The sequence below is a fragment of the Lithobates pipiens genome, unplaced genomic scaffold (genome assembly GCF_037356315.1).
Source record: "Lithobates pipiens isolate NorthernLeopardFrog02 unplaced genomic scaffold, aLitPip1_a1.2 Scaffold_8, whole genome shotgun sequence".
NCBI classification, from domain to species: Eukaryota; Metazoa; Chordata; class Amphibia; order Anura; family Ranidae; genus Lithobates; species Lithobates pipiens.
Window position 1 is genome coordinate 576,990,465 of NW_027507903.1, and position 13,714 is coordinate 577,004,178.

The following is a 13,714-nucleotide window of genomic DNA, read 5'->3' on the forward strand; positions in this document are numbered from 1 at the left end:
AGGACCTCATATGACGTCCTGGGCTTTGAGTGGAGCTATCTGAATGATGCCTGCAGGCATCATTCAGATATCTTTTCAGCAGGCAGTTCCCTGCAAAGTAAAAGCTGTTTAGCCGCTTGATTGCTTTAACAAGAGGCAGGAGGGGACGACCACTCCTGTGCGCTCAGTTTGCTTGAGAAGTAATCTGCCATCTCTGACCCTTGGAGGCTAGAAATGGCATCATAAAAAGGTCAAGTCCAACGCTGGGCAAAACATTGCCTTTTTTTTCTGGAAAGGAGATAGATCTACATTTTTTTTAAATCTCAAGCTTTCCAGCATAGGAGAGATCTGGAGACTTGTAGAACCAAGATCTCTCCCCAAGGCCCCTTTCACACTGGGGCGGGAGCAGTGTCAGCGGCACTATTTTTAGCGCAGCTTTACTGTCGTTTAAGTGGCAGTATTCGGCCGCTAGCGGGGCGGTTTTAACCCCCGCCTAGCGGCCGAAAAAGGGTTAAAACCGCCCGAAAAAAACAAGAAAAAAACGGGGACACTGAGGATGGCAAGAAAAGTAAGAATAAGGTATACAAAGAACAAAACTGACTGGATATTGTGTGAGACCTGTGTATTTTTTGCTTCAATAAATTGCATAAGCATACTACACTATGAGATCCTTTTTTCACTGATTTACTGAGACACATTGGCGATTGATCCAGGATCCCAGACGCACAGTTTAACCTTGTTACATGGGGGGGGGGGGCACCTGAGTGAGAACGCAGTGTCTGATTATCGCATCACTTTCCCAGCATACTGAATCGCATGGAGTATGGAACACCTGTAAATTGGATCAATTTGAACTTTACACAGTGCACATAAGCACTTTTTTTTTTATAATTTCAGTATTTGGATCTATTTAGATTTCCACAGCCACCTATATGAATGCACATTGTCACTTTATTATTTGGCTATTAAAGCGGTTGAATACTCAAAGTTTACACTTTTACCTACAGGTAAGTATATAATAAGGCTTACCTGTAGGTAAAATTAAGATCGCTGCATACTAGCTCATTATACCTTTGCCTTGCAGCTTTTTTTTATTTTTATTTTTTTTTATTTTTTTTTTTAATGTGCGGGTTTACTACCGCTTTAAGAACTTATTATTTTTTAGATTTTTCATCATATAAATTTTATACATTATTATTATTACCACGGTGTAGAGGATACATTTTTACCAATTCAGAGGCTTTATGCTTATACCTTTGATAGTGCAGAGTTTTTAATGTGATTTAGTACTTTTACATGGTTTATGAGACATGTTTACCGCTTTCAGATGATTTAAAGAGGATTTATTGGTTTATTTTTTGTTACTGGAGGCTCACAGGACGTTCTATATAATTTTATTATAAAAATACATTTTTTTTTTTTTTTTAAATGTAAATTTTTGGTTTTGGCAAAGTGCATCCAGAATTTTTGGTTTCGGTAGCAGAATTTTCATTTGCAGTGCACCACTATCTGCAAGTATTGGTTTGTAGATTATAAAGTCTAAGGTCACCTTTGTTGTCATTTTTATGATTAACAGCAATTTGTATAACTATGGAAACTGTTTTGGGTGGTTACTGTTGCATGCAAAAAAAATAAAAAAAAATACTAATGTGCTGGAGCATTGAGAGAGTAAAACAGAAATTTCTCTTTAAACAGGGAAGGGGGTACAAAAAATAAATAAATAACTGGAGTTCCACTTTAAAGATGAAGCATAAAGTTAAAACCATGTGTGTGTGAGAATGTGAAGCACACGACTGTTACAGTACTACACCATCCTATGCCAGTCTGAAGCCTCTCCACCTTCCAAGCTACTGTACATATCCGTGTAGGAAGCCTTCAACTTACAAAAGGATGCATGGTTCATAGAAGAGTTCAACACACTAACAAAAACAACAGAGAAAGCACCATACAAAAAATAAAAATAAAAAAAAGTTATATATATATATATATATATAAGTAACATGTAACAACTAGACACACAAAGGAAAATTCCAGTATCCCATTACAGATTGCTAAAAAGCAAGTCACCTGAATCCCTTCCTCCTGTTCTTGGAAAGGAATGAAAGAATACAACCAACTGACAGAGCAGAGCACACAAATCCTGGGAAATCTCCATGTAATCCACTCCTGAGATTCATTACAGTATGGCTGGATGATGTACGAGAAGAGGGGTCTCACTGATGAGCCGAGAGGCTGAGCCAGCTGCCGATCAGGCATTTCAGTGTATATTATTGGTTTGTGCAACGGTTATAGCATGATGATAGAGATAGAGATATATATACACACACACACACACACACACACACACAATCTCACAAAACCTCACATTTTTGTAAAATATTTTATTATATCTTTTCATGTGCCCTTAAAATAACTCACACAGCCATTAATATCTAAACCGCTACCAACAAAAGTGAGTACACCCCTAAGGAAAAATGTCCACATCGGCCCAATTAGCAGTTTTCCCTTCCTGGTGTCATGTGACTTGTGTTACAAGGTCTCAGGTGTGAATGGGGAGCAGGTGTGCTAAATATGGCGTTATCGCTCTCACTCTCTCATACTGGTCACTGGAAGTTCAACATGGCACCTCATGGCAAAGAACTCTGAGGATTTGAAAAATAATAATAACAATAATAATAATTTTTGCTCTACATAAAGATGGCCTAGGCTAGGGATATGCAATTTGCGGATATCCAGCTGTTGCAGAACTTCAAGTCCCATGAGGCATAGCAAGACAGCAATAAGCATGACACCCAAAGGCATGATGGGACTTGTAGTTTTGCAACAGCTGGAGGTCCGCTAATTGCATATCCCTGGCCTAGGCTATAAGAAGATTGCCAAGACCCTGAAACTGAGCTGCAGCACGGTGGCCAAGACCATACAGCGGTTTATCAGGAAAGGGTCTGCTCAACCAAAGAAGTTGAGTGCATGTGCTCAGCGTCATATCCAGAGGTTGTCTTTGTGAAATATACGTATGAGTGCTGTCAGCATTGCTGCAGAGGTTAAAGGGGTGGGGGTCAGCCTGTCAGTGCTCAGACCAGACCATACACTGCATCAAATTGGTCTGCATGGCTGTCATCCCAAAAGGAAGCCTCTTCTAAAGATAATGCACAAGAAAGACCGCAAACAGTTTACTGAAGACAAGCAGACTAAGGACATGGATTACTGGAACCATGTCCTGTGGTCTGATGAGACCAAGATAAACTTATTTGGTTTGGATTGTGTCAAGCATGTCTAGTGGCAACCAGGTGAGGAGTACAAAGACAAGAGTGCCTTGCCTACAGTCAAGCATGGTAGTGGGGGTGTCATGGTCTGGGGCTGCATGAGTGCTGCCGTCACTGGGGAGCTGCAGTTCATTGAGGGAACCATGAATGCCAACATGTACCCCATGACATACTGAAGCAAAGCATGATCCCCCTCCCTTTGGAGACTGGGCCACGGGGCAGTATGCCAACATGATAAACGACCCCAAATGCACATCCAAGATGACCACTGCCTTGCTAAAGAAGCTGAGGGTAAAAGGTGATGGACTGGCCAAGTATGTCTCCAGCCTAAACTCTATTGAGTCTCCTCAGAATGGAGGGTGGAGGAGCGCAAGTTTCTCAAACATCCACCAGCTCTGTGATGTCATCATGGAGGAGTGGAAGAGAACTCCAGTGGCAACCTGTGAAGCTCTGGTGAACTCCATGCCCAAGAGGGTTACGGCAGTGCTGGAAAATAATGGGGGCCACACAAAATATTGACACTTTGGGCCCAATTTGGACATTTCCACTTAAGGGTGTACTCACTTTTGTTGCCAGCGGTTTAGACATTAATGGCTGTGTGTCGAGTCATTTTGAGGGGACAGCAAATTTACACCGTTATAGAAGCTGTACACTCACTACTTTACATTGTAGCAAAGTGTCATTTCTTCAGTGTTGTCACGTGAAAAGATATAATAAAATATTTTACAAAAATGTGAGGGGGTGAGATTAGATTATATATGGCTTGGGGTTGACTGAGGGCTGGGACTTTTTCTCTAAACCCAAACTTGTCCCTTAGTCACTTCAGCCCCAGAAGGATTTACCCACTTCCTGACCAGGCTGTTTTTTGCGATACAGCACTGAGTTACTTTAACTGACAATTGTGCGACGTTGTACCCCCCCCCCCCCCCCCCAAAAAATGGAGTTCATTTGGTGGTATTTGATCACAGCTGCAGTTCTTTTTTTCGCTATAAAACGCACTAAAAAAAAACAAAAAAAACACACAAATCTAATTTATTCATGAAATGTAGGTCAATATGTATTCTGCTACATATTTTCGGTAAAAAAAAATAAAATAAAAAAAAATAAAAAAAAAACCCCACCAATAAGCGTATATACGCACCAACATATAAATGACACAGGGGAGGGAGATGGGCTGCCTGGGACAACACACAAAACAGTCTCCCTGCATAGCAGAAAGACAGGATCTCTTTGTCATCCCCTGACAGAACAGAGATCTGCCTGGTTTATTTTGGCAGATCCCCACTCTGTCTCTGCGGGGGGGGGGGGGGGGGGGGGAAGAGAGAGAATGATTGCGGGAGGCTATAGAGTCCACCGGACCCGCCAATGACCCCCCCCCGCAGAACCTAGTACACGTCCTGATGTACACCGGTGTATTGTTCATGATATTCTTTATCAACCAAAAATCCAGAAAAAACACACATGATACACGTAGGGGTGCACCGAATGGGTTTTTTGGTGCCGAAACAGATACCGAAAATGAAAAATACACTAGGCCGAAAACCAGCAGATGGTCAGAGACTGGGGACATATTACAGGAGATGGACAGAGACTGCAGGCATGGTACAGGAGATGGTCAGAGACTGCAGGCATGGTACAGGAGATGGTCAGAGACTGCGGACATGGTACAGGAGAGATCAAAGCAGCCTCACCAGTTCCCCTCAGATGCAGCCTGCCTGATAAAAATACATGCACAGTGTTTTCCATGTATTCCAATGGCTTTAGTTCACACCATGCAGTCAGTTTCCGGTGCAGAAACTGACTGCATGGTGTGAACTAGAACCATTGGAATACATGGAAAACACTGTGCATGCATTTTGTGCAAAAAAAAAAAAAAAAAGCACACGGAACTGCATCTGGTGTGAACTGGCCCCCCAAGCAAGCTACCTGGTTCCGTTCCAACAGACTTCTATTGGGAATACTCATATCGTTACCTCTACTAGCAATAACTTAACCCTTCCCCATTCTATCACATGGTGATAAAAACCTAGCTGGGTCAAAATCAAGATTATTATTTTTTTTTTTATATGGCAAATAAAGGGAGTACAGCCTTTGTCCTGTGACCTGGTTTATATAGCATGGCTCCATTCACACAAGTGGCCAGAGGTAGATAGTTTCAGACTTGTACTTTATTTTTTTGGGCCAGTTTGATATATGCAGTAAGCAGCATGTTGCATCAAGTACCAATGTGGTCTCTGTAATCAATTTGATTAGTTCTATTACTTTGTCCTAAAAAGGGATGATTAAGGCACACTGCCACCAAATATGTATTAAGGATCCAATGTAACACATGCATCTCCACTTACCCATGCCCGGATCAGAGCGGTGATCTCCGTGTGTCACGGAGCTGTGCATTGAATTTCCCGGGCGGATGCAGTAACAATGTCCCGCCTCCTGCAATATCGTCACGCTGATTCAATGTCCCGCCATTGGATCAGTGTACCGTCTGTCACAGGAGGCGGGACATTGTTACTGCAGCCGCCCGGAAAATTCAATGCACAGCTCGGTGACACACGGAGATGACCGCACTGTCGGGCGGGAGGAAAGGAGGAGGGGGGGACAGAGGACGAGCCAGGAAAACACCCTTGCAATGGGCGGCACCAGGGGACGGAGCCCCGCCCCCATTTTCGGCCCCATTATCGGCAAGATTTTCCTTTCGGCAATTTGCCAAAAACACAATTTTCGCCCGATATGTTTCGGCGGCCGAAATTTCGGTGCATCCCTAGATACACGTTATAAATTGAGTTGCAGTTCAATGAGTAAGATGGAGCATTTTATCCCCTACCAACCATCAATAATTTTGGCTCCCCCAGAACTGGATACAATATGTACTCATGTGGTACACCGATTAGTCCTGTCAGTACAGGAAGGTGCTCCCAACGACAACTCGTTAGGTGTATTTAAAAAAAAAAAAAAATAAAAAAAAAAAAGGAGAGAGGATGCCTGTCCTCAGAATCTCTTCCATTCAAGCCGCGCCATCATGGGCAAGACCAAAGAGCTCTTAAAGGATGTCTGAGACAAGATTGTAGACATACACAAGGCTGAAATGGGCTACAAGACCATCAACAAGAAGCTTGGTCAGAAGGAGACAACTGTTGGAGCAATTCGCAAGTGGAAACATTATGCTTTAGGAACAGTGCTAGAACACTGAAGATGGGTCGTAGATGGGTCTTCCAACATAACAATGACCCAAAACAAGGCAGTGAAGGAGTGGCTCAAAAAGAAGCACATTAAAAAGGTAATGGAGTGACCTAGCCAGTCTCCAGACCTTAATCCTATAGAAAATTTAATGCGGGAGCTGAAAAAGGATTTAGAGAAGATCTGTAAAGAAGAGTAGATCAAAATCCACTCTGAGATGCGTGCAAACCTGGTCACCAACTACAGTCTTACCTCTGTGCTTGGCAACAAGGGTTTCTCAACCAAAGTACCAAGTCATGTTATGCTTGGGGATCAAATACTTATTTTACTCACTGAACTGCAACTCAATTTATAATAATATTTGTATCATGTACTTTAAAGTGTTTGTTACCCCAACATTTCAGAATCCTGATATGTGGCTGCTGTACCATGTACTCGTATGAAGAAGTCTCCTGATCTCTTTGTATTGTTTCCTTTGGTGTGAAATCCCTGGTGTTCTGGTCAGTCCCTCTGCTTTCCTATTAAAAACGGACTACACTGAGCAGAACACACCGTGGTTAGTTCTCTGGCTATGCTGCAAACTCAGTGTGCTCTTTTCCAATGATCAGACTTTCCATCCCTCCGCCCCGCCAATCACTGGGGAGCTCAGTTTGCTGCCTTATCTCCTCCCTCCAGCTCTTATACAGCTGAGAACAAAGGGAATGTGAGTACTTATATTTAAAAAAAAAAAAAAAAAAAAAAAAAAGTTACTAGGGTTTTTTTTGTTCTTAACTACACAAAAAATGTTTTGCTTTTTTTATTTATTTTTTTATTTTATTTTAGGCTGGGTTCACACCTATGCAAATTGGATGCAGGCTTCACCACATCCAATTCGCATGACAGGAGATTGTGACCGGCTAACATATCTGTCTGCCGAGTGGCTTGTGCTCTGTTTCAGGGCCAAATTCAGGCAAATATTCGGCCCCGATTCGTCCCTGAAATGAGGAAACAGGGACGCACTGGAACCCTGCAGCGAGCATCCATTGGAGGAATAAACCCAACCTTAAACTGAATGGCTTATTTTAAAGTTGATCCTTTACAAATCACCCAGTATTAAAAAAAAAAAAAAAAAGAAGGACATGCTGGATAGACTTTGAATTCACTTTGTTTTCTTACAGGATACCTACCACGTTAAATGGGTTGATCACTTATCACATGTTTTTTTTTCACCTTTTACTTTGAATGCAAGAGCACAGTATTAAACGTATATAAAAAGGGGAGTGTATCACTTTACAGTTATTACAAAATAACTTATGCACTTAGTTTGTGGTTGTATATGGTTCACAGTGTTAGTAGCCTCCAAGGAATAGGAACACCACATTAGTGTAAGCACGGGATCTTTGTCGTTTTTCACATGATGGGATTTATAGTTTCACCATAATGTCACGATTGTCTACCCAAGTCTTTCACTGAGAGGAGCCAGCCAATACACCCTCGTTCTGTGCAGTCTCTTAACCTGGACACGATACATGTCCCACCTCAAAGCTCTAACATGAGCTCCTTCAGTTTAGGATATTATAAAACGAGTGCCTCAGCAGTCAAGAATGAGGTGCTTTTAAAAGTCCTGAACTGTGGGGTATCAAAAGAATGTATTATTTACTGCACCTCAGAACCCAAGCCTCAAATTCAAATGATAGCATCATAGAAACAACTACTAGTTTGAAGGCATCAGTGAAAACACCACCAATATGGTGGCGGTGAAAATCTCATGCAATGAAACCTTTAAATTATTTAATGCAATAAATGATCCATATATGTGGACACCATAAAGAAAATGTTTCAACTCTCACCTCCCCAAAGTTCATGTATATATACTCCCGGGCCTTCTGGTGAAGCTCTTGACACCCAATTTGCTCAGCAAAACTGGCAATTCCAATGGCATTACTGGGGTCAAGTTGTTGGATCAGAAAGTCACAGCAAGCTTTCACCACGCTGTCCATCTGATACATGACCGCTCCGTTCATGACGTGGATGACACACTTCTCCCCCACAGAGATGCTGGCTGTGTAGGCGAACTCCAACAACCGCTCCATGACTTTGGGGTGAATTCCTTCAATGGAGACCACCTCCATGCCGCATTCCTTGAGGCCATTGGTAAACATGGCTCTAAAGACGGGGCTGCTAGAAGCCAGCACGATTTTATGCGCCACAAAGTCTGCTTGCAGGCCATTGTACTTGACCCTCAGAGTCACATCACACAGCTGCTGTCCCAACCGCAGCTCGTTCATAATTTGGAAGGCCTGGTTGGTGTGATCCGCCAGTGAGTAGTGGAATTGGCGGTTACCATTGCTGTGGGAGGGCGTGACTTCAGCCTTGCACTCAGTGGCATACATCCCCAGCTCACTTCCAGTCAACCTTTAGATGCACATCATCCAAGACAACCAAGCAGAAAAATCCAAATCAATAAATATGTACATGCCTTGTTGTGCAAAAAAATAAAATATATCTGTTTAGAAAAATATATTTTGATTGGAAATATTAAGAAACACTGAATTTAACAGTTCCTGAAATTCCAAATGTTAAAGATGGTTTAAAAAAAAAAAAAAAAAAAATTGTAATCCAATCTGAGGTTAGTCTTTTCTTCAACAATCTTTGAACGGGAATTTTTCATTTAGTATTCCATTGTTTATGAGGTTTTTAATCCAAGAATCGATTCCATGGCGCCTACTGTTAAATTGTCCAGGATAGCAAAATTAAATACAAGTTACTCCATTCGGCTACTGAAAAGTCCACCTAAAGTAAATCCAAGAAGACCACGAATTGTTCATTTTTTGTTTGGTTTCTGTAGACAAAAAAAAAAAAAAAATGGTTAGTCATGGTAATGTCCTGCCAGTCAGGCCCATCATGTAGAACAGGGATATGCAATTAGTGGACCTCGTAGTGGAACTTGTAGTTCTGCAACAGCTGGAGGTCCGCTAATTGCACATCCCTGATGTAGAATATCTATTGCACATATTTAGCTTTATATCCCTCAGTGACCATGCATCATCGCCCACTCTGCTCTCCTGCTCAGTGGGCACCCCACCTCCCTGCTTTGCAACGTTACATTCTCCCATGTGACCATGTCCTACACCTCCAACAGCATCTGATTTGATTGCATAATTAAGATGGAGGGTCTTAGATAAACAATAGCTCTACATAGATTGTCAAAAGCTTGCAGCATTTCACTTCCCTATGTAAAATGGAAGTGTACAATAAAACAGTAGTCCAAAAGGGACCATCTAGTCTAAAGCCGCAAGGTTTTTTTTTTTTTTTTACCTTCATGCAGTCTATGCTTCAAAATGATTGTAAAGGCACCGCACCTCAAATGCATTAAGACAAAAAGCCTTCTGTGTGCAGCAGCCCCCTTAGTACTTACCTGACCCTCTCTCTATCCAGCGATGTCCAAGAGTGCCTCGGCCATCTGGGACTCTCCCTCCTGATTAGCTGACCACAGCAGTGGAGCCATTGGCTCCTGCAACTGTCAAAGTCAAGTTAGCCAACAGGAGGGAGAGGGGGCGGGACCAAACAGCAGCTTTGTGTCTGAATGAACACACGGAGCTACATCTTACCTCGGGTGCCCCCGTAACAAGCTGCTTGCTATGGGCGCACTCAACAGGAGGGAGGGACCAGGAGCCCCATAGAGGGACACCCCCCCCCCCCCCCCACCGAGAATAGGAGGATTTGGGCTGCTCTGTGCAAAACCACTACACAGAGCAGGCAAGTATAACATTTTGTTATATTTTTTTTCCCTAGGAAAATACACACAAGACTTAAATCACTAAAAACCTGTGTCACAGCCCCCCCCCCCCCCTCCCCCACTTACCCAAGCCTAGTCATGATAGCTGTGGCTGTCCTGGCTTTGTTCCTCCTCCCTGGGCAGATTGTTAGCTGTGGGATCTCATTGGCTCCCGCTCCTGTCAATCAACTCCAGTGACGAGGAATCAGGGGCACGCGGTGTGCGAATTGATGCAGCAGCGGGTCTCAGGAATCTGCTTAATATTGGGGGGCACCAACAAGAGGAGAAACCAGGAGTGCAGACAGGAGCCCTGAGAAGAGGAGGAGCAGAGCCGTTTTGTGCAATTCTATTGCACAGAGCAGTTAAGTATAGACAGGTCACGTAATAAATTGCAGGGTCTGCCAAAATGCTGACTGTTCAGTTAGGAAGAGATTTCCATTACAGCGTGTGTCCTCATGCGGTTATGGGGAGGCAGATCGACCATAAACCAAGATGTAGAGGCGATTCAGTTCGCATTGTGCGCTATACAAGTATTTCATTCATTCGTTCATTCAGATGTGACATCCCACCCATTGTGGGTTTTTTTTAGTTACTGGGGTTGGCGGAGGAGGGAGTGGTATTGCTGTCATTTAGGAACTGTATAAAATGCACACACATATGATGTAAATATCATGCGACCTGGCTTGCCCTGATCAACAAGGAATGTTCTCTCCAGCAAGAGACCAAACTGAGCATGTGCAGCAGTATTACCCTCACTGTATCTTATCTGACCTTGCCAAGAGACCCTGCGGGGGGATCTGTCCATTCAGGATCAAAGAGCCTTTTTACACAATACAGAGGATTAACCCCTTAAAATTCCACAGTGTGTGTGACAGGCATGCTATTCTGCATATACAGACATATTTTACTATTGTGGGTTTAGTAGTAATGGTTTAACATACAGTGGGGCAAAAAAGTATTTAACCAGCCACCAATTGTACAAGTTCTCCCACTTAAAAAGATGAGCGAGAGGCCTGTAATTGTCATCATAGGTATACCTCAACTATGAGGGACAAAATGTGGAAACAAATCCAGATAATCGCATTGTCTAATTTTTGAAAGAATTTATTTGCAAATTATGGTGGAAAATAAGTATTCTGTCAATATCAAAAGTTCATCTCAATACTTTGTTATATATCCTTTGTTGGCAATGACAGAGGTAAAACGTTTTCTGTAAGTCTTCACAAGGTTGTCACACACTATTGCTGGTGTGTGGGCCCCCTTCCTCCATGCAGATCTCCTCTAGAGCAGTGATGTTTTGGGGCTGTCGCTGGGCGACACGGACTTTCAACTCCCTCCAAAGGTTTTCTATTGGGTTGAGATCTGCAGACTGGCTAGGCCACTCCAGGACCTTGAAATGCTTCTTACGAAGCCACTTCTTCACTGCCCAGGCGGTGTGTTTGGGATCATTGTCATGCTAAAATGACCTTGCTGATGGGAGGAGGTTTGCACTCAAATGCTCCATGCACACTGGAGCTCATAAACTGCAGTTTATTGGAGTTTGGGCATTTTTTTTTTTTTTTTTTAAAAGCCCATAAACTCAACTCTATGTTAGCCTATGTGTCCATGCACACATGGAAGTTTTTTTTACCTTTAACCACTTCCCGACCGCCGCACGACGATGTACGTCGACAGAATGGCACGGGCAGGCATAAGGGCTTACATGTACGTCCTTGCCTGCCTGCGGGTCGGGGGCCCGATCGGCCCCCGCCCGGTGCCTGCGGCGGTCGGTATTCGTTCGGGAGCGATCCCGGACGAGGGGACGGCCATTCATTCATGGCCACCCCCTCGCGATCGCTCCCGACGAATGAAAATGCTCCGTGACATCACTTCCTCTCCTGTAATGTAAACACAGGAGAGGAAGTGATGTAATCTCTCCTCCGTGTCGGTATTTTTCGTTCCGACACCGAGGAGAGAGGATCGGTGAGTTGCACCAACACGACACTACACAGTAGAACATGCCAGGCACACTCACACCCCCCCGATCACCCCCCCAATTACCCCTGCCCCCCAGTCACAGTGACACCAAAGTCATTTTTTTTTTTTTTGCATTGGTGTCATTTGTGACTGTAATAACTGTTAGGGCAGTTAGGGTTAGCCCCCCTTTAGTTCTAATGTACCCCCCTAACCCCCCCAATAAAGGTTTAACCCCGTGATCACCCCCCGTCACTAAGGCTGGGTTCACATTGCAGCGGTTTGAGAACGGATGTGATTCGCACCGCACTGCAGTGCAAATCACATCCAATCTCTGTGCGATTCGAGTTCAGCCATACAGATAGTATGGCTGAATTCGTGTCGCACCCGCCGCAAACTCGCACGGGACCCTTTTTTTGGTCCAAAGCAGAATCGGATCGCATGGGTGTTCACACCATGCGATCCGAGTTTGCAGATCGCACTGCGATATGCAAACTGATCTGGGGGCGTCATTAACATTTCACTGACACTCCCAGCAGTTCGCATAGGGCAGTGTGAACTGCCGCCGGGAGGCATGTGATGCGTGGCGTTCCCGCATCGCTCCAGTGTGAACCCAGCCTAATAAGCGATCGTTTTTCTGATCGCTGTATTAGTGTCACAGGTGACGCTAGTTAGGCAGGTAGGTATTTAGGTTCGCCGCAGCTTTTTATAGCGCCAGGGACCCCCATATACTACCGCATAAAGCCCCCTGATTGCCCCCTAGTTAACCCTTTCACCAGTGATCACCATATAACTGTTACAGGTGACGCTGGTTGGTTAGTTATTTTTTTTATAGTTTCAGGGCACCCGCCATTTATTACCTAGTCTCACTAGTGTACCCCTAAATTTAGGGGTGTCTACTTTCCAAAATGGGGTCATTTGGGGGGGGTTTGTGCCATCTTGGCATTTTATGGCCTTCAAAACTGTAACGCCCTTAGAAAGCCTGAAGGCGGTGCTTGGTTTTCGGGGCCCCGTACGCGGCTAGGCTCCCAAAAAGTCCCACATATGTGGTATCCCCGTACTCAGGAGAAGCAGCAGAATTTATTTTGGGGTGTCATTTCACATATGCCCATGGCATGCATGAGCAATATATCATTTAGTGACAACTTTGTGAAAAAAAAAAAAAAAAAAAAAAAAGTTTGTAATTTTCCCGCAACTTGTGGCAAAATATAAAATATTCCATGGACTCAACATGCCTCTCAGCAAATAGCTTGGGGTGTCTACTTTCTAAAATGGGGTCATTTGTGGGGGTTTTGTGCCATCTTGGCATTTTATGGCCTTCAAAACTGTAATAGGTAGTGAGGCGTGAAATCAAAAATTTACGCCCTTAGAAAGCCTGAAGGCGGTGCTTGGTTTTCGGGGCCCTGTACGCGGCTAGGCTCCCAAAAAGTCCCACATATGTGGTATCCCCGTACTCAGGAGAAGCAGCAGAATTTATTTTGGGGTGTCATTTCACATACGCCCATAGCATGTGTGAGCAATATATCATTTAGTGACAACTTTGTGTAAAAAAAAAAAAAAAATTTTTTTTTTGTCATTATTCAAT

At 43.6% G+C, this 13,714-nt stretch overlaps 1 protein-coding gene across 1 annotated transcript in view; it reads right to left on the minus strand.

The window, feature by feature from the left end:
- The window catches only part of KEAP1 (kelch like ECH associated protein 1), a 60,963-nt gene that overhangs the window by 14,291 nt on the left and 32,958 nt on the right, over positions 1–13,714 (minus strand). The window contains exon 2 of the mRNA XM_077470228.1: positions 8,249–9,240. Coding sequence (XP_077326354.1) covers positions 8,249–8,791 — 543 coding nt within the window. The 5' untranslated portion in view covers positions 8,792–9,240. The remainder of the gene's footprint in view (positions 1–8,248; positions 9,241–13,714) is intronic.